General features: G+C 47.0%; 2 protein-coding genes across 2 annotated transcripts in view; one reads left to right on the top strand and one right to left on the bottom strand.

The window, feature by feature from the left end:
* Positions 1–6,669, top strand: part of DLEC1 (DLEC1 cilia and flagella associated protein) — a 35,330-nt gene extending 28,661 nt beyond the window's left edge. The window contains exons 32-38 of the mRNA XM_027898800.1: positions 758–852; positions 944–1,028; positions 1,547–1,747; positions 2,621–2,782; positions 3,681–3,834; positions 4,426–4,546; positions 6,146–6,669. Of these exons, the coding sequence (XP_027754601.1) occupies positions 758–852; positions 944–1,028; positions 1,547–1,747; positions 2,621–2,782; positions 3,681–3,834; positions 4,426–4,546; positions 6,146–6,260 (933 nt within the window). The 3' untranslated portion in view covers positions 6,261–6,669. The remainder of the gene's footprint in view (positions 1–757; positions 853–943; positions 1,029–1,546; positions 1,748–2,620; positions 2,783–3,680; positions 3,835–4,425; positions 4,547–6,145) is intronic.
* A 588-nt stretch (positions 6,670–7,257) lies between these two features.
* ACAA1 (acetyl-CoA acyltransferase 1) lies at positions 7,258–18,334 on the bottom strand. Its single transcript, XM_027898799.1, has 12 exons — positions 18,137–18,334; positions 17,245–17,338; positions 16,931–16,988; positions 16,052–16,131; positions 15,553–15,595; positions 14,023–14,121; positions 13,146–13,226; positions 10,949–11,139; positions 10,669–10,848; positions 9,842–9,897; positions 8,625–8,770; positions 7,258–8,372 (listed from the first exon to the last, which is right to left on the bottom strand). The coding sequence occupies exons 1-12, from the start codon at positions 18,326–18,328 to the stop codon at positions 8,297–8,299; spliced, it is 1,296 nt and encodes a 431-aa protein (XP_027754600.1). The 5' UTR covers positions 18,329–18,334; the 3' UTR covers positions 7,258–8,296.
* Between the last annotated feature and the right edge of the window lie 734 nt (positions 18,335–19,068).

Here is a 19,068-nt window from a genome sequence, read left to right as displayed (position 1 = left end):
GTATTGTCTGGGGCAGCAGACCCCAGACAAAAAGCCCAGGGTTTGAAACGCTATCACAACATCAGGTTTTATTGATAACAATAGTTAACAATGGGAATGAGGCTCAGGACTGCTGAGTCCTGTTCCTGGCTCTGCATCCACCTTCCTGTGTGAATTTGGACAGCATATCTCTCCTCTGGGAAACTTCCTCTTCAGCAACTGCAAGTGCAGCTCACGGGCTGGTGTGAGGTTGGAGCAGTGTTTTATGAATGGCTCAGAGGAATTGTTGCAAAGGTACAAGGTGAAATGAATGAATAATAACACAATATTTAATAAAAACAACCCCTAATATTCCTGATTCCTGAGGGAAGAAATGTAGAATCACAGAATTCTAGAATGGTTTGGAAGGGACCTTAAAGGTTCTAAACGCCCTGCCATGGGCAGGGGTGCCTTCCATGAGACCAGGTTAGTCCAGGCCCCATCCAGCCTGGGATGGGGCATTGACAGCTTCTCTGGGCAACCTGTGGCTGTGCCTCACCCCCCTCAGAGTGAAGAACATCATATCATCTGATCTAAACCTGCCCTGCATCTGTACTACCCACAGCCCTTCAGAGCTCACCTGCTGCTTGGCTCTTGCTGTTCCATCATGTCTTACAAACAAGCACTACATAGCCAAAATAGGATTCTGCTTGGCAAACAGCCTCTTGGGCTACAAGTAGGATTTCAAGTTGTAGTGCTATCATTTTACACATAATTTCTGGTTCCATTTTGGTGCCAGCTTGCCAGGAAGGTGCCTAACAAGGTGCATCGCGGACAGGGCCACGGAGCTCCAACGTTACGAGTGAACTTGGAAGGTTTCCTGAGGCATCCTCTGTGAGTACCATCATGCTGATGCCTGATACCCACGGGGGATGGGGTCAGCCTGCAGACAGGGCTCTGACCAGCTCTGCTTCTTTGCCCTCAGGTTAAAAGTAGAGATGGATCACGACAGAGGAATGGTGTTTTATTCAGTGGCAAGTGAGCTCCTCTCCGCTGAGCCTCTGTTAGGAGTGAGTATTTCCCACACTGATGCCTTCAGCTGGTTTGTACTGCTGGGAGAATTCAGAGCTGTGTGCACATGGCCTTGAAAATGCATCTTTATCACCACTAGCCTCTTTTTCTATATTGCACATAACAAGACAGGAAAGAAAAAAAGTACTACCAGTACTTATTAGCCAGGAATAAGTAAAGCTGAGTTCGGGCAATGCCTGTTTTGTACAACTTTCTCTTTTTTCATAGAGGAGTTTGTAAGTAGAGGAGTAAGTTCTGATTTTCAGGACATGAAGGTCCAATAGCAGAATGAGTCACTCCAGTTACTTTGACCCTTGACATTCAAAGACTTTTAAACTTTATTATGATATTTGTATTTTGGTTTCTCACTCAAGAAATGTTGAAAAACACAAGTAAAAAGATACTGGGTTGCTTTGGGGTAAAGTCCTTCAGATCCCCTCTGGCACTCAGTGCCCAGACCAGCACAAATCTCTCCAGGGAGTTCAAACTAACCAGTTCTGAATCATTTCTCCCCCAGGTTTTGACAGATTCGGTGGTGACTCAGAGTTTGAAGCTCATCAATTGCACCAAGGTTCCTCTGTACTTCAGGCTCCTCCTGTCTCTGCCCTTCAGCGTGTCCGGCACAGATCCCAAAAAGGGCACCAAAACATCCCCCAGCGAGAAGGAGGAAAGAGAACACCAACCACAGCATGTACTTTATCCACAGCAAAACATGCTGGTAGGCTCAAAAATAATAACCCTCTGCCAGAATAGAGAGTTTAGTAATTGGTGTGTTAGTGTGGCCCAGATGAACCACAGAGAAACACAACCGGCATAGAAATCTCCCAACTTCAGGGGAAATAGTTGTATATTAGCAAATGCTAATTAATGCCATTTTGCCTGTTGTATTTCAGGTAAAGTTAATTTTTCTTAAGTGGTGCTGATGTGCTTTTCCCATAAACTCTGACCTATTGCAAACTCCTGCAGAAACCCCTTTGGTTTTTGGAGCTCACCTAAATCAATAGCCATATATATGCTGGACAAATTAAAAGATTTCCAAATTCCCTCATTTCCCTTAATTAGATGCTGGCAGTGCAAGGAGAGAAAAAATTTTTATTAGTTTTAGGTGTAGAAATTACCTCAAAGGAAACAAAGTCCTGGAGTAGAGAGTTAGGTAAGGTGCAAAAGAATGAGTAACAGCTGCATTTTTGAAGTGTGCTTCTCCTTTTGCTGTGTTCATTCTGACAGAGGCACACACATCTCAGTTCTTTGTGTGTGGGAAGAAAGAGAACTTACATATCTAAGACAGCTTTGGGAATATGGTATTTGTAACCCCAGGAATTCAGAACCTTTAGCTTGCTAGAGATTGTTTCTCCCCTGTGGTTCAGAGATCAGCTGTTCACCTTTACACTCTGTCTCTGTGTACTGGATTCATAGGAAATAGCTGTGTTTTTTCTCTAATTATAATGCTTTGTTCCAATGGGAATTTGGCTGCTGTCGTGTCACTTTTGGGTATTCCAGTGGGAAAATGTGTGCCTGGGCCTTTGTGTAATGTTTGCTTTGGATTTCCTGCACACAGTGTCTTCTTATGTGGTGATTCCTCTTCCCACAGGTGAAAGTGTCATTCCACATAACTCTGGAGTTACTTAGGTATCAACACCTCCCAGATACCCAGCTGCTTCCTGGATCCCAAGTGCTCCATCTGGAGAACGGAGAGAGAAAGCTGAAGTTTAATCAAAATCTGGTCATTGAGCACAGCAACCACACTACCCAGGTGAGATGTCTGGGCCCTGGGAAAGGGCTGTTTCAGCAGCACCTCTGTCTCAGATTAGGATTTATTCAGCCTTGAACTACAGGCACCTCTGGAGAAAATGGTGTAATCTGGGTAAAGTGGATGGTCATGGGGTTGCTGCGACTCTCAGGTGGACAGAGCAGTTTGGGGTCCCACCCTGGTGCTGGTACCCCAACCCCCCCTGCACAGGGTGAGGGCCTGGATGGCACGGCTCAATCAAAGGGTGTGACTCTGAGACAGGGTCAGGGCTGTCCCAGGGAACAAGCCAATGCCTGAGTCACCAGGCACTGCCTCCTGCAGCACCCAAGAGCTTCTGGAAGGGCTCCTGAGTCCATCAAACCCCAGCCCATGTGCGCCTAAAGACTAATCTATAACACCCATCAAGCCTTCAGCAGGCCCAGGACACTGCAGGCACTTCTGTTTGCTTTTCATACCAGGGATTTCTGAGGACTGACCTGTGCAAGAACGAGCACCGTATCTAAAATACAGTCAATTTAATAATAATCTTGAGCAATCTGCACAAACTGAGTGACTCACAGTGGGCCACAGGCAGTCTCGAGGGACAGCGAGATGCTGTAATGTCTGCAGCTCCACAGAAAACCCTACAAACAAATGAGAATGTTCACTCCGTGTTACTTCACTAAGACCACAGTGTCTGGTTTGAAAACCTGTCCCAAAACAGTAACACAAGCAACAAATTAATTCACACAAGGCCACAGGATGGGAATTGACTATTATGAAAGAACACAGAACAATGTGACAGCACTGAATCTTGATTCAGTGCTTGGAGTTAAGAATGATCCAGCTGGAGCAGGTATTATTAATGCTCTACAAAAATGCGATGGATTTTATTCTCCTTTCCCTTCCCTCTGTTTTGCAGCTGGTCCCAGTGACTGCTTATCTCACTGTTCCAGTCCTGGAGCTCTCTTGCAACACGGTTGATTTCCAGACCTGCTTTGTTGCACAGACCAAGACAGAACATGTTTTCCTGTACAACAGGAGCGGCTGTAGAAGCTCCTGGACTGCCTTGCTGGGTATTCTGGTTTTGCAATTGATTTCCTTGTTATATAGTTTCATATTCAGGGTTTTTATCAAGGCTGCATGCACTCGGTGTAGAGGTGATGATGGTGGGTGCACACATATGTGGTCTGCTTCTGTTTTCACTTATGAGGGCTTTTCCTCTCCTCTCTTTCCTCTACCTTTTCTGACATCAGTGTATCACTACTGATTTCCACAGTTACTCCTCATTTAACCAGAGGATTGACTCTCAGCCCTCACAGCTCGTGGATCTGCTCTGCCCATTTATAAATCAATCCTGAGGGGCAACAAGAAGCAGCAGCTCCTCATGAGCTTAGTTTGAGCACGTGTCTGATGCTGTTAACAGCAGATGGGCTCCAGAGGAAAGAAGATCAGGGCTTTATTATTTTAACATGGAGGCCACTGATCACAGCCCTGGATTAGAGGATGAAAACAGAGGCTGAGCATAGAAACCCTCTGACAGTGTGAGATGTGATTTATTAGTTGCCCAGCAAAGAGGTGCATTGCCATGAGTGCTACATGTTGTACATACTTATATAAAGGGTCTTGTTATGGCTTTGTTTTGACATTTGCCCCTTCCACTGCAGAGGAACAGGAAAGGCCCAACACCCTGGAAGCATTTTCAGTCTTCCCGACCAGTGGAATTTTGGAGGCACGTGAAGGGGACGCACCCACCAGAGAGATCCTGCAGATCAGCTTTACTGCAAGGTACAGGTGACAGCAATGAAGTCTTGCTGTTGACAGAGAGTCTGTCTGGAGGGGCTACACGAGAGCTGGGAAGGTACTTTGGACGAAGGCATGGAGTGATGGGACAAGGGGGAATGGATTCAAACTGACAGAGGGCAGGTTTAGGTGAGGTGTTAGGAAGAAATTCTGCATTGTGAGGTTGGTGAGGCCCTGGCACAGGTTGCCAGGGAATTTGTAGATGCCCCACCTTTGGAAGTGTTCAAGGCCAAGTTGGATGGGGATTGGTGCAACCTGGGATGGTGGAAGGTGTCCCTGCCCATGGCAGTAGGGTTGGAATGAGGTGAACTTTGAGGTCCCTCCCAAACCAAACCATTCTATAAACCTTTGCTGACACAAAGCCTTCAATTTCTTTGCTCTAATTAGGGGGATGCAACTCCTTGTAAGAAAATTCAGCTTCCATTACAAATTAATTATCTTCTTGGAAGTTACCACGCGGTGGCAGATATTTTAAGACAAGTCTGTCCTAGTGATTTCAATGAGCTCTGAAAACTGCTGACAGGGAAGTTTCAGGAAACAAACTGTAGGTGACTTGAGTTAATGTCGTAACTTCCACCTCCCTGGAACACAATCCAGCGATTTCCATCAGTGGAGCTAATGCTCTCTCAGTGGGATGAAGCCTTGAGCAGCCGTCCCTGCTCAGAGCAGCATGGTGGACAAGGGGCCTCCCCAGGCTCCTGACTGCCTAGATTTTTCTGGAATGCTTCTGAATATGCCTGAAGCACTTCTTTTTGTCTGACAAATACACTAATCAGCATGTCTGAAAATGCCTGGAAGCACCAGAAAGCAAAGACATTGCCATGTAGCAGCCAGCTCATCTGTGCAGCTCCAGATGAGGAATTCCCAACACAGCAGAGCTCAGGACCAACATGGCATTAGGAAATAATTATATGCAAGGTGTGAGGTGATTTTAATAATAATTCACCTCCCCAAATCAGTGGTTTTCCTGCAGGGGATTGTTTTATGAGAAGGAAGAAAGAAAAGCTGTCTGGCAGAACAGGCGTTTGCCTCAGGCCTTTACAGAACCACCACTTGGACGCAGAGAAGTCCTTCAGAGGAACAGTGTCAGGAATGTTGAGTGGCATTAGCCTTTGGCAAGTTGTGCTGTGAGATTTAGCACAAAACTACACTTGCTGTAACCTTTTTGATGTTCCTTTACCATCTGGGCTCCACTGATTGCCCCACATCTTATGGGAGCGACAGAAACTTTTCTGCTTCAAACTTTGCCTGTCACAGGGAGGAGTTTTCTCATCCAGGCAGTGCAGGTGTTTGTTTGCTCTCAGCAGAGCTTTGCTTCATTTCTTTAAATACAGTTTTACAACTAGGATGATGCTCTTCTTACAAACATGAGGTTAATAATCCTCTGTCTCCACTTCAGGCACAGACTCAACCATTCTTTTCAAACACGGCCCTGGGAAGCGAGACTGTCACCTGGACTCAACACCAATGTTAAGGACCTGTGCTTGTGACTTGGAGCACTCTTAGGACACCACTGTCCCCTTTTTCCTCCACACAGAACTGCAGGTTGCTGTAGCTGAACTGTCTTTTTGCTGTGTCCTTTAGGAGCAACACTGACTATGAAGCTCTGGTGACCATTACGGGAGTGCTGGGAGAGAAGCCTTGCAGGCTGCACATCAGAGGACGAGGAATGCACAAGGGGAAGGATGAAGACCTTTAATTTAAGCAAGACAGTGTGGGATAAATGTCAAGGTAACAGGCTGGATGGAGATGTGCCATCAGCTGAGCCTGTATTTTCCTCTACTTTTGTTCTTTTAATAGGGACTGGAATTTTAGCAGAATGAAAATTTAGGTTAGGAAGAAAAAAATTCTCATGGTGCCTTAACCAGGCATAAATTCATCCTGTGCTGTTACTTTTATTGCTGTGATAAGCTTAGCATTAGCCACAGAATAAGATCTTAAGTTGCAAAGCAGCTGTGTAAGTCAGGTCAAAGCCCTTTGCATGGCCCATCACACCTCAAATTACAGCTGAAGACTGTTCCTACCTTAAAGTAGCTTTTGCTTTGCCTCATTTATTTGACATTAAAATGGACATTGACACATAATAAAAGCAAGAACTGGTGAATAGGCCAGCATTCCCCAGGCTCTTTTCTTGATGCCTTACATGAAAAGGAGAAGAGCCAACTTTCCCTGGACTCCTTGGAAAATTACCAAGGTGCCTGTTTCATCATGCTTGGGTCTTGAGAACATCCCCTACAGCAACAGAGGGAGGAACCCTTCCTCCTCTCCATTCTGTCCCCCCACATGGTTCCCATTTACTCACACTTCTTTTTAAATGTTTTTAGTACGATTTTAGCTAAAGGTCACCGAAATTCCCACTTCTGAGCCTGGTAAAGTTTTCCACTCCCCTCCCATAAAGGGTTTTTGTTAAAGGCAGTGTGTGTGGGAAGGGGCTGGCATCCACACAGGGGGAGGACAGAAAACGCACGGAGCTGCATGAGCAACGAGAACTCAGGTTACACGCAGGAACCTCAGGGAGAAAAGACTCTTGAGGATGGTAATGCCTCTTTAACCCCTCCAAATAATTCCATCTCTTGCCTCTAAAATACAGCCTGATTGCCGGGTGAGAGAGCCTACAGAATGGGAATGTGAGATATCAAACAGCTCTAACTCATCATGACATTCAACTAACAACCACAATAAAAAGGAAACAAATGTATTGCAAGAACCCAATTGTATTATTAAGTGCAAAAACAAGAGTCAGGACAAAGAACTTCTGTTTGTTACAAATTTAAACATTTCTAGCACAAAGTCAGTGAGTGCATTTCTTTTTCAAGCCATTAGCTCTGAGCTTCAGTGATCTTCCTGTTCAGACGAGAGAGAACAGGTAAGGGATGATAGAAGACACAAGATCTAACACAGATTTGTGTTAGCACCGAAGGACTGAGCTGTCACTGATGTTCATGTAGTGCTTGCAGTAACTGTAATGCTGAAATTTGCTTCGTTAGGTAAGTAAATAAGATTAAGCACAAGCTTATCTGTAGAATTAAACGTGTTGTAAAAGATGGAATGGCCAATTCCAAATTCCTGGCTTCTGGCAATCCACAGAACCTTTCTATTCAGGCACTTCCTGTGGAGATTACATTCCAGTCCTTCCACTTTCCCCCACTGGAGGCTTCAGAGCAGCTCCAACAGCAGCGAGCTACAGCCCATCCTCCAGTGTAGGGACAGTGTCAGACACAGACAACTTGTGGCCTGGATACAACAGACACAGTTGTAAAGGACATGTGAAGTCTTTGCTTCAAAACAAGCTGTTTCACACTTCTTGAAAAATGGTCAAATCTTTTTTAAAAACCTGGTAAAGCCTTTTCATGTGCACTGATGCTTTCATTTTGAGTGACCCTTTTGGACAATTTGCCATATAAAAATACTGTCCTGTGAACTACTTCTCTTTGATAATATTCACAGAATAAAGAGATTGATTAAATTAAAAACATTCATTCATAAACAGCACACCAGGGCCTGTAGTTGAACTTCAGCTGAGCTAATTTCTCACATCAGGAAGCCACGGGCCAGTTTTGCATTTCCCCACCTGTTTAGTGGAGCTGTTCCGTCAATTCTACTTCACCATTTCCGCCTAGAATTTGCAGATCTAGTAACAAATCTCAGAACCCACTTGATTTCACAGTGCAAATTATTTGCTATCACTAGGAAAGGCAGACAATGAGCTGTTTTGTTGTTCTGTCAGTACTGGAGTTACTTCCCCGGGTACTCAAACACGGCTGCAGCGCCCATGCCGGTCCCGATGCACATGGACACAACTCCGTAGGCTCTGGAACGACAGACGGAATTAGGAAAAGGACAGCTCAGGTTTACATCATCTGGGAGAAAATTAAAAATTAAAAACACAAGAAGTATGAGCTGCCCGCTGCTTTCCTTTGCCAACAAGAGGAACACGGGGAATTCATATTCCAAGCCATCCAAGGGATGAAGAAGGGTTATCCCAAAATTGTGGTGATGACCTGAGCCTGTGTGAGTCGCACACACGTGGGTGTTCAGGCCAGCACAGATCCTCAGCACTCACCTCTTCCCTCTGCGCTTCAGCTCGTTGAGCAAAGTGACTACCTGGCGAGCACCAGTGCAGCCCAGGGGGTGCCCCAGTGCTATCGCTCCTCCCAGGGGGTTCACCTTCTCCATGGGAATGCCCAGCTTTTCAACACAGTACACAGCCTGCAAAGACACAGGGAATGGTTTCATGCTGATGATCTTGTCTCCTTTAGTTCTCAGCTCTTCTCCTCCAACAATTTCCTGGCCTGGCTCCAGCCAGACCATCTTTCCCAGGGGAAAGGAGTGAAACCGGTTACAAGAGAAGTGAGCTACAGCTATCCATCTCAAACTGAGCCCATGCACATGCTGATAGACATGTAACAGATTTTAGGGAATCATAGAATCAACTGGGTTGGAAAAGCCTTGATCCAACTCCACTGTGGTTCCCAGACCATGGCACTGATGTCACATTCAGTTTCATCTTAAAAACCTCCAGAGACAGCAAACCCACCACCTCTCTGAGCAGCCCATTCCAATGTCTGATCACTCTCTCTGTAAAAAATTTCTTCTTAATATCCAACCTAAACCTCCCCTGGCAGACGTCAAGACTGTGCTCTCTTGTCCTACTGCTGATTGCCTGGGAGAAGAGACCAATCCCCACCTGGCTACAACCTCCTCTCAGGGAGTTGTAGAGAGTGATGAAGTCACCCCTGAGCCTCCTCTTCTCCAGACTAAACAACCCCAGCTCCCTCAGCCTCTCCTCACAGCACTTGTGCTCCAGTCCTTTCACCAGCCTGGTTGTTCTTCTCTGGACCTGCTCCAGCACCTCAATGTCCTTCCTGAATTGAGGGGCCCAGAACTGGACACAGCACTTGAGGTGTGGCCTCACCAGTGCCGAGTACAGAGGAAGAATCACTGCCCTGCTCCTGCTGCCACACTGTTCCTGATAGACACAGTAGTGAAGTTTCCTGCCTCCAAACACCATCTGACAACAAATTACAGCCCTGGTGAAACAGATTTTGCAAGGGTGCAATAGCAAAGATTACATTCTTATTCACTGGAATTTTTTTTTTCTAATATTAAGCTGCGTAAGCTTATTTTTATCTGAAGGAAAAGGAAAATAGTCTGCACATGTTAATAACATTCAGCTAAAGATGTAATATGTGGAACAAGTTCAAATCTTAACCTGAAGACCAAGCTAAAATACACTCAGTTGCCAAGCAATGCAGCAACTCAAACGGGATGATCACTCACCTGGCTTGCAAAGGCTTCATTAATTTCATATATATCAATGTCATTCAGAGTCAGACCTATGGGCCACAAAAGGGAGGAGTTAAAAGATGGTTCTGCCTCATATCAAAGAGAATAATTCACTCACAGCATCCTTTTATGAATTCCAGTTCTTCTCCACTAATGACAAAAAGAAAGACCTTGGCTCCACATGGGCTATCTACACTTGTACATGTGTTTACATGCAGCAGTGTCTAAAGACTGCACAACATCACAGTTCATGGCATTGTGCCACTGAGTCTGACAGGTTTCCTTAGATTAAGTGTGATTTCTCCGCAGAGGGATTAAGGATTGAAGGGTGTTTTGAAAGTGAAAGATAAAGCTGCAGGTGGGCATGTGGCCATAGCTATGGCAGGCAGGCACAACAATAATCATCAGCTATAGAGGCTGATTAACCTAATGGGTTTCCTAAGGACCGCTGGAATGGTGCCAAAACCATAAAGAAAAAAAAAACTCAAAAACCAAACACAAAACCCAAACCCCCCCAGTGCTGGTCATGTTAAGGAAGAGCACTAAGTGAACACGTGGCAAGCGATGTAGCGTTAACTGTTGTGGAAACTGTGCAGGGATTTACTCCTGAGCTTCTCAATGAGTGAGTGAATGACAATTTACTCAGCAGTGCAAGTGAACAGTGTTGCAGCAGTCAGAGGCAGGACCTCTTTTAAGGTGTGGATTTTAATTTCACTGCTCCTGTGGCCAACATGCTTGAATAATGTAACCTTACATCTCAGCCCAGGGAGTCTGATTTCCCTTTTGCCAGGGGAATGTGTGAATGACAGGGGGGTTCTTACCTGCCTTCTCCACAGCAACAGGGATGGCATAGGCTGGCCCAATGCCCATCACATCAGGTGGCACCCCCACCACAGCGAAGGACCGGAGCACCCCCAGCACTGGGAGCCCCAGCTGAGCTGCCTTGGAGCGCTTTGCCAGGAGAACAGCAGCTGCACCATCGCTGACCTGGCTGGCATTCCCTGTTGGAACAGACCTGTTAACACCTTTTTGTGCCTGAGCATGTTCTAGAACAAGGCAGGTAAACCACAGAAAGAACACAGATTTAACAGCTGAGCTGACCTGCGGTAGTGCTCCCGTCCTCTTTGAAGGCAGGTCTCAGCTTGGCCAAGCCTTCCAGGGTCGTGGAGGGCCTAATCCCTTCATCTTGGTTCACAGTGATTGTTTTTTGCTTGCCCTCATTATCTACAACAGTGGTCTTCACTGGAACAATCTCAGCTTTAAACAGTCCCATCTGCTGAGCTTTTGCTGCTCTGGTAAAGAAGAGTGTGAAATGTTAAAATATTTCTAAAATGAAAGAAACCAGTTAGACAGAGAGTGAACTAACGTGGGACTTGGTAGATCCTCGCTGAGTGGAGGTCAAGACAACAGGCAAATTCTTCTTTCCATTCATGGGAAGACAAACTCTTTACATCAGCATTCTGGGCACTGTCCCCAGACCTGGGTCACTGCATCACAGACTTCTCAGCAAGATCCCTGTTCTGTTCCCATCAGCACCTCTGTGACTGACTGACCACACCACCAGCTCCCAGCATGAAGCTGCACTTGTCCAGAGGTTACAGTCACATCACAACTGTATGAAAAGAAATTAATCCTGATGTTCAGACATCAGTTCTTATTTCTGAGAGTTTAAACAGAGCACATGGGCTAAGCCTCCACATAATGCCAATGACTTCTGGCAAGTTAAGGAATGGCTGAAATTACACTTGTTCCTGGTTTTGTCCTACTAAAGACAAGTTAAGCTTTAGACCACAGACTTTAATTTTCTATCATTTAACTGTAACCTCTCAACCCAAAACAAGGCAATGCGCATTTGCACAGTTCAGTGTGACTCTGTAGGGTGGAATCACTTATTCCAGCCCATGGGACACCTTCGAGTGGACACCTTCCACTAGACCAGATCGCTCCAAGCCCCACCCACTCTGGCCTTGAACTCTTCCAGGGATGGGGCATCCACAGCTTCTCTGGGCAAGACCTTTAGCAGTAAGGGTGCACTGAGGACAGAACCTGGTCCCTGAGACAGCAGAATTATCAGTAGGGAACAGCTGCCATGACCAGACTGATAGAAGCAGGCAGAATACAATTAACTAAACTAGAGTTAGCTCATGCCTCACAGATTTATTCTTTCCTCTCAACAAGGTATTTTAAAAGCCTCCAAAGTGGAGGTGATTTACAGGATTTACCTTCCAGAGGTAAATCCTTCAAAGGGAATATAAATTGGAAGCCAAAAGCTTGTTTTACCCCCTCATCACTTTTCGCTTTTACTAATAAGATATTCAGTGCTCCCAGGTGAGTTAGAGCCAAGTGCTGAAGGACAGTTCAGTAACTCCACAGACATCCTGAGACCAAGGCCAGAAAGTCACCCCCTGGCTCACGTGAGCGCGAGGATCACATTCACATACCCTTCTGGTTATCAGTCCCACGTCAGTGAGAAAGGCTGGCATGCCAAGTTCCCTGAGTAGCAGGGCCAGAGCTTAAAGGTTAACTGCCCTGTGCAGTGGCTTCCTGTGTTAGATAAATAATTGGACCGGGGCAAGGCTTAAACAGGGCTCTGGGAGTGAGTTTAACTCTTCAGTGGCAGCAGCTTTACCACATCCCCTGCCACTGCTCTGCCAGCACAGCCCCAGGGATCCCAGGGTCAGTTGACTTTGGCAGTGATTGAACCCCAGAGGAAGGTTATCAGAGGTAGAATTGGACTCACTCAGAGCCAAACACCTGCAGCAAGGACAAACCACTCTTCTCACAGGCTCAGCAGTTCCCTACAAACAGCTGTGCTCAACTATTCCCTCTTGGGAAAGGTTCCTTCTGCTGCTGCTCCCACACGCAGGTTCCACTGATCCTGAGCCAAAGCCACTCTGAAAATACCGCACCACCGACTCAATCCACAAACCTCACTGAGGCTGTAGCATAGAAACATGGAATGGTTTGGAAGGGACCTTAGAAATCATCCAGTTCCAACTCCTCTGCCACAGGCAGAGAGCTTTGGATGCTGAAAAACACAAGGGCCAGGGTTCATGTGCCCAGTGATACTTGTGCAGGGTCAGTCACACCATCCCCAGGACAGCTCTGGACTCCAGTTCCCTCATCACACACAACCCTGGACACGCACTGATCTCAAGCTTCCTTACTCACTTAAAGATTGGAAGGCAACAAAATGGCTGCACTTGACCTCTCTTGGGAAACAGCAGTGTGTTTTCTAGCTGTACTTATCCCTTAGCTAAAAGGTTTAAAAAAGAAAAACAACAAAAAAGGCATTTACTTCTGCTGGGAAGCCAAGGCAAAGGCATCTTGCTTCTTCCGGGAGACCCCAAACTTCTCTGCCACGTTTTCTGAGGTTATTCTGGGGAAAACACCACCACAGAGTTAATACAGGACACATCTAATGGAGGTGCAGTTGGCTTCTACTGAGACAACACAAGGTACAAGGACTGGCTTTAGTCTCAAAGCCAACTGCTGCCTTCTCAACTAAGAACTGCTGGCAGAAACAAATCCTGAGTCAAATCTAGTACCAAAGCAAGGTTCAGACCCATTCTTCTTGCTCATCAAGCCATTGAGCTTTAGACAAGGGAATCTTTCCTCAGAATTGCAGATGTTTATAGAATGGCCTGGGTTGGAAGGACCTTAAAGACCATTTAGTTCTGACCCCTTTGCCATGGGCAGGGACACCTTCCACTATCCCAGGCTGCTCCAAGCCCCATCTAACCTGGCCTTGGACACTTCCAGGGATGGGGCAGCCACAGCTGCTCTGGGCAAACTGTGCCAGGGCCTCAGAACAAGAAATTTTTTCCTAGTATCTAACCTAAACTTCTTCTCTTTTCAGGTAGAAGCTATTACCCCTTGTCCTACCACTCTATTCTCTTGTAAACAGTCCCTCTCCATCTTCCTTGTACTCTCCCTTCAGGCACTGGAAGGCCACAATTAGGTCACCCCAAAAGCCTTCTCTTCCCCAGTCTGAACAGTCCCAATTCCCTCAGCCCTTCTTCCCCCATTTCACATCATTAATCTTCCACCACCACCAGGGAGGATGCTGACACACAGCTCCAAGCTCACTGAATTCAGACTGATTTGAAACTACAGTCCCTGAGGAGACAGAGCATGTAGGAAACCCTTAAACTGTGGGAAGGGGAAACACTTACCCCATAGGAATGAGGCAGTCTCGAGCTTTGCTGTTGTCCATCATGCTGGAACTGATATCACCGGGATTGTTTGCACTTCTGAGGGACATTGTTTCCACCCTAGACACAGGAAAAATGTGAATTGCTTCATTAAGACTGATCATAACTCAGTATCCTGACAACAGGCTTTCCTATTATCCCACAGAAACACAGACTGCTAATTAAGAACTGGCTGAGGCAGAAGCTCTTTAATCATCAATATACGAATTATCATGAAATGAAAACAGATTGCAAGGTTCAATTGGTCCTTGTTTCACCAGAACAGGATACCAATGTCAGCAGTTAATTTCTCGTGTTTCCACAGCTAGGAAGGAATTGCTAATGATTCTGGCGCTTCTGTCCTCAAACATAATGAGAAACCCAAGGTTCAAGGGCTGGAGTTTCCACTGAGATTGTCAACAGCCATAAAAATGCCACTTAGAGCTTAAGAACAGGTTGGCAGCAGAATAAGAGAAGTATTAAGCCAACCATGACAAAGAACTTTCAGTGAGTTGCATCATTTATATTTCACAACACAAAGAATTTAAGACACGGATCCCAGAGGCTGCAATCTCTGACCTACAAATGAATTAAGACACTGAAGATATTCAAATTTTCTGCAGAAATACACTGCCATCACTTAAGACTGGTGAGCTTTTGCAAAGTCAGTCTAGATTATGAAGCCTACAGTGGGAAGAGGGTTTGAATTCTATTCTGCACCACACAAACACACTCTTCCTGGAAGACGAAAAACAAGCAGAAAGTAAGGTTTCCCCCCCAAGCAGCTTATAGTAAATGCTCTGAGCAATTTAAACCAGCTCTAAGGACGCTGCATTACTTGACTCCAGCTGCAGCTTCCTGAAACAATTGTGTTAAAGTGAAGCACCACGTGTTGCAGCACAGGCACTGCCCATGAGCGTCAGGTACTCTGCCCACAGCAGAGGAGCACACCTGTCCTGCTGAGCCCTTTAGTTTGCAGCAGCCTAAGAAGGGAAGGGTGTTCCCAACACCTGATCTTGCTCAATGTGTACATGCAGGTGCCGAGAAGTTGTAAATGCAAACTTCTTCCTGATGGATAACTACGTGCAGTAATAATTCGAAAAGGACTTAAAATCACCAAGGTAAAGCAAAAGACAAACCCAGTATTTTAACCTCAGGATTACTGAACACTTTTTCACTTGTTCTTCCAAAGTGAATGTGTATGTGGTCACTAGTAGTTCTCCAAAACCAACCTAACGTTTATATAATCCTCTGAAAAATAAACACTTCTTATGATTTTAGGCCTGAAGCAGAGAACAGCTTGTCCATCCACCACAGAACAGCTCCTGTAAATCTGCAGAGCACTTATTAGCACAGGTGGGACATTAATTTCTTTTCCAAGACAGCTGCTGGTCTTCCAAGATGACAGTTAGTTGGAGATTAGTGAAAAAGGTAATTGTGGCAGGCTATTGCAGAGGGACAGGCTGTTATCTTCAGGGAGCCTAAGCAAGTACCATGAAAAGACTTCCTTACCCACAGGCCAAGCCAATGTCATAGGATCCATTTCGGATGCCACCTGTAACAGCAGTGCACAAACATTCTTACTGTCATCAGGAGCAAAAGCATTTCCATCCCAGCTCTGGTTTCCAAACCCCTGAGGCACCTGGCACAGCCAAATGGGCATCCCCTCACCCTCCTGCCTGCCAGAGCGAGAGCCAGGCCAAGGAGCTGCTGGGGCTGAGGACTGACCATGACCTGACGTGGGGCCAGAGAGGACTGGAAGGACCCTTCTGGAAGCTGCCTGATACGGAGGTGATGGTAGAACTTATCCCCAGAAATCCAAGTTACTTCTCTGGGGATAAACTCGGCCACTCAAGGTTATAAAAGCGTTCAACCAACACCACACTGAAAATTCCCAGCAGCACAAGACATTGCCACTGTTTGCACTGCTCAGACAGACTGGAGGACAGGAGGAATGAGCACTTGGGGTGGGGCAGGCACTGACTCTGATCCCAGTGCCCATAACACCTACCAGCTATATTGATAATGGCCTGTAGACCTGAGGAGCACTGCCGGTTCACGCTGCAGCACGGAACCGTCTCTGGAATACCACTGGAAAACAAGACAACGTTGGCAAAGACTCGGCGATGAAAACCACCAACAACCCAAAGCTCCAAAGGGAGCATTAAACCACCTTATTAAACTTTAACCCTCAGGTTTCCAGGCCAACCCCTTTGTACATTTGTTGACCTATTTGGTCCTGCACCAAGGGAAAGCAAAATTCAAAGGTAACTTCCACACTTGATTTGCAAGTGGCTTTAAGTGCTGTTTCCCAATGAGTCTGTCTCAGAAGGTCCTCTCTAAGCAGGACTCTCTCCTGGGCCTAGATCCCAAGCTCTAATCTGAGCCAGAAACCCTGAAAAGTTTTGCAATATTCCTAATTATTGGTGGGCTGTGCCAGCACCTCTCCAAAGTGGTGGCAATGCACTGGTTGACAGAAGCAAACAACAGCAACAGACACTGGCTGAAATATTTGGAATCTGGGATCCAGTATTAGCCATCAACCACCAACACCGGACAAGGACAGAGAGATCTGAGCCCACTCCATGGCTTTGGGACCAGGCACAGCAGAGAGAATCGCAGCCTCCCAGTCTGGAGAAGCAGCAGGTGCAGCTGGGAGCCCACAGAACAAGATCTCCCATTCAGAGGCAGATTAAACAGCCTCACCTCTGCCTCTCTGTCCCTTTGCCATCAGTGTTCTCCAAACACTCGACCAAAGTCCAGTTTCTAGGCAAAAGGTGGATTGCTGTAATTCCTGGGAGCACATAAGCCCCATCACAACCTTCGATCCCTGCTCCACAGCCAAGGCCCAGGGAGGAGAGGGAGAACCTCAGCCTGGTTGGGAGTTTACCTCAGAAACTGTGCAACTCTTGCAATCAAGGCACCAGCTCCAGGCTGCAGCACGTTCCCTGAGTGCAAAGATACAATTCCAGTCAGTGGGTTGCGTTCCCCTCGCAGGCATCAAAGGGATGTTCCTATCACCCCTGGCTCAGCACCACCCAGCACCCAGATCCCCCCACCACCGACAGGACAGGCGTGAAATCAGGACACTGCCTTCCCAAACCTAACACTGCACACTAACCCCGCCCAGCCCATGAGTATCCCACGGGACACCAGGAGCAGCATGTCCCACTGAGCCTCCCAGGCCAGAAGGTACTCACTCACCCACGCAGATGTCTCCCAGGGCCTCAGGACGGAGGTTGACATCCTGCAGGACAGCTCTCATCACGGCAGCCAGCAGCTCGTCGGGTGTGGTGTCCTGAGAGCACAGGGGATCAGTGCCACCAGCAAACACCAGTCACAGCCCTGCCACCGGTTCACCCCCAGGCCACCCCCGAGGGCTGATGTGTGGGCTAAGGCAGCTTTACTCCACTTCTCAGCTCACACTGGTGGTTGTTTTCCTGCCGCAACAGAGTTACTCTGTCTTCGCCCCAAGTACCTTTCAAGCAATTGGACACACTCTCTGCTTTCTCACCTCACCTCTGTTTTTACAGGAACCCACTGCATTGGGCCTTCAAAACCAAACAACTGCAGTGAGTTACATGGCAAGACTCAGCAAACGGAGCCCCTCGACTTATTTTGTGAAATAATTTATTGTGTGTCCCCTCAGCTGGCGGGAAGCACCGCCAGACCCGTCCTGAGGGATAACAAGGAACGTGGGTCCTTCGGGGCCATCCTGGCACCACGTTCTCGCCGAGGGCTCCGTGGCTGCGGGTTCCAGAAGGGTGGCAGGTCCGAGGGAGTGAGGGACTCCCTGCTTTTCCAAGGGGATGCTCCGCGTGCCAGGGCAGGTGACAGGGGAGACTGTGGCTGGTCCCAGGGGATCCCTGGGGACACTGCCCGGCTCTTCTGGGGGATCCTCCGGCCCTGCCACACCTGGACCACCCACCCCGAGCACTAAAACCATCGCAAAATGTTCTTTTTTTTTTGCTTTTTACACTTTATCAGAGTAGAGCAGCTCCTGGGCCTCCAGCACCCAGGTACGCGAGGAAGGGATCCCAGCGATCCTCTGAGGGGCGAGGGGGGAACAGGCGGGCAGGACCCCTCCCATCCGTACCTTGAAGCCGCCGCGCTTGGCGCGGCCGATGGCGGTCCTGCGGCCGTGCACCACCACCACGTCGTCGGGGCTGGCGGCCCGCGGGGGGCCCCCGGCACAGGGCACAGCCCTCGGGGCGGCCGCGGGGCCCGGGGCGGCCCCCGAGAGGTGCCCCAGCACCAGCTGCGCCCGCCGCGCCGCAGCCGCCGCCATCTTCTCACTGCCCGCGGCTCATTTGCATGGCACCGCCCCTATTTACATATTGATGCTGCAACTCCACAGCCCTCCTCGTTTGCATGTCAACGCCCCCTTAATTTACATGTCGGGGCCAGGATTGGTCGTAATCTCCCCTAATTTGCATGGCCCCGCCCCAACGGCGACCCCGAGCCCAGCGAAGCCGCAAGGCTGACCCTAAATAGGGCTTGGGGTAAATCGGGAAGTTTGAATTAAAGGAATGGGGTTGATAAAGAAAAATAAACAAAATTATAAATATAAAACGGTGGAAAAAAAGGGGGGGAAAAAAGAAATAAAGCGGAAAAAATGGGAAAAAAGAAAAAAAGCGGGAAAAAAAGGAAAAAAGGAGTAAAGTTAGGAAAAAGGAAAATAAGGAGGAATAAAGGATAATAGGGAAAAAAAGAGGGTAAAAATTATAAAAAGGTGAAAAGAAGAAAAAAGGAAAATAGGAGAAAAGCAGAAAAAAGGGAAACGAGAAAAAGAAAAAAGAAAGAAGCGGGAAAAAAGAAAATAGGAAAAAGCAGGGAAAAAGGAGAAAAAGGGAAAAAAGAGGAAAAGCAGAAATAAAGGAGAATAAATGGGGGGAAAAGGAAAAATAAAAAGGGAAAAAAGAAGTAAAGATAAAATAGAAAAAAGATGGCAAAAATAAAGGAAAAAGCAGGAAAAAGGATAAAAAGGAAAAAAGCAGGAGAAAAGAAAAAAAGGAAAAAAGGAAAAGA

This window comes from Empidonax traillii, unplaced genomic scaffold, assembly GCF_003031625.1.
Source record: "Empidonax traillii isolate 1590-97213 ecotype Southwest subspecies unplaced genomic scaffold, ASM303162v1 scaffold624:size695616, whole genome shotgun sequence".
Lineage (NCBI taxonomy): Eukaryota > Metazoa > Chordata > Aves > Passeriformes > Tyrannidae > Empidonax > Empidonax traillii.
This window is presented reverse-complemented; position numbering and strand designations above follow the sequence as displayed.

Excerpts from the sequence above, each read along its gene's own strand:
- ACAA1 (XM_027898799.1), bottom strand. The coding sequence starts at position 18,328 with ATGGCGGCGGCTGCGGCGCGGCGGGCGCAGCTGGTGCTGGGGCACCTC. Across the intron at positions 15,596-16,051 it reads GGCCATTATCAATATAGCTG|GTGGCATCCGAAATGGATCC; the intron begins GTAGGTGTTATG and ends CTGCTGTTACAG. Across the intron at positions 8,373-8,624 it reads CTGAAGCGCAGAGGGAAGAG|AGCCTACGGAGTTGTGTCCA; the intron begins GTGAGTGCTGAG and ends CTGTCGTTCCAG.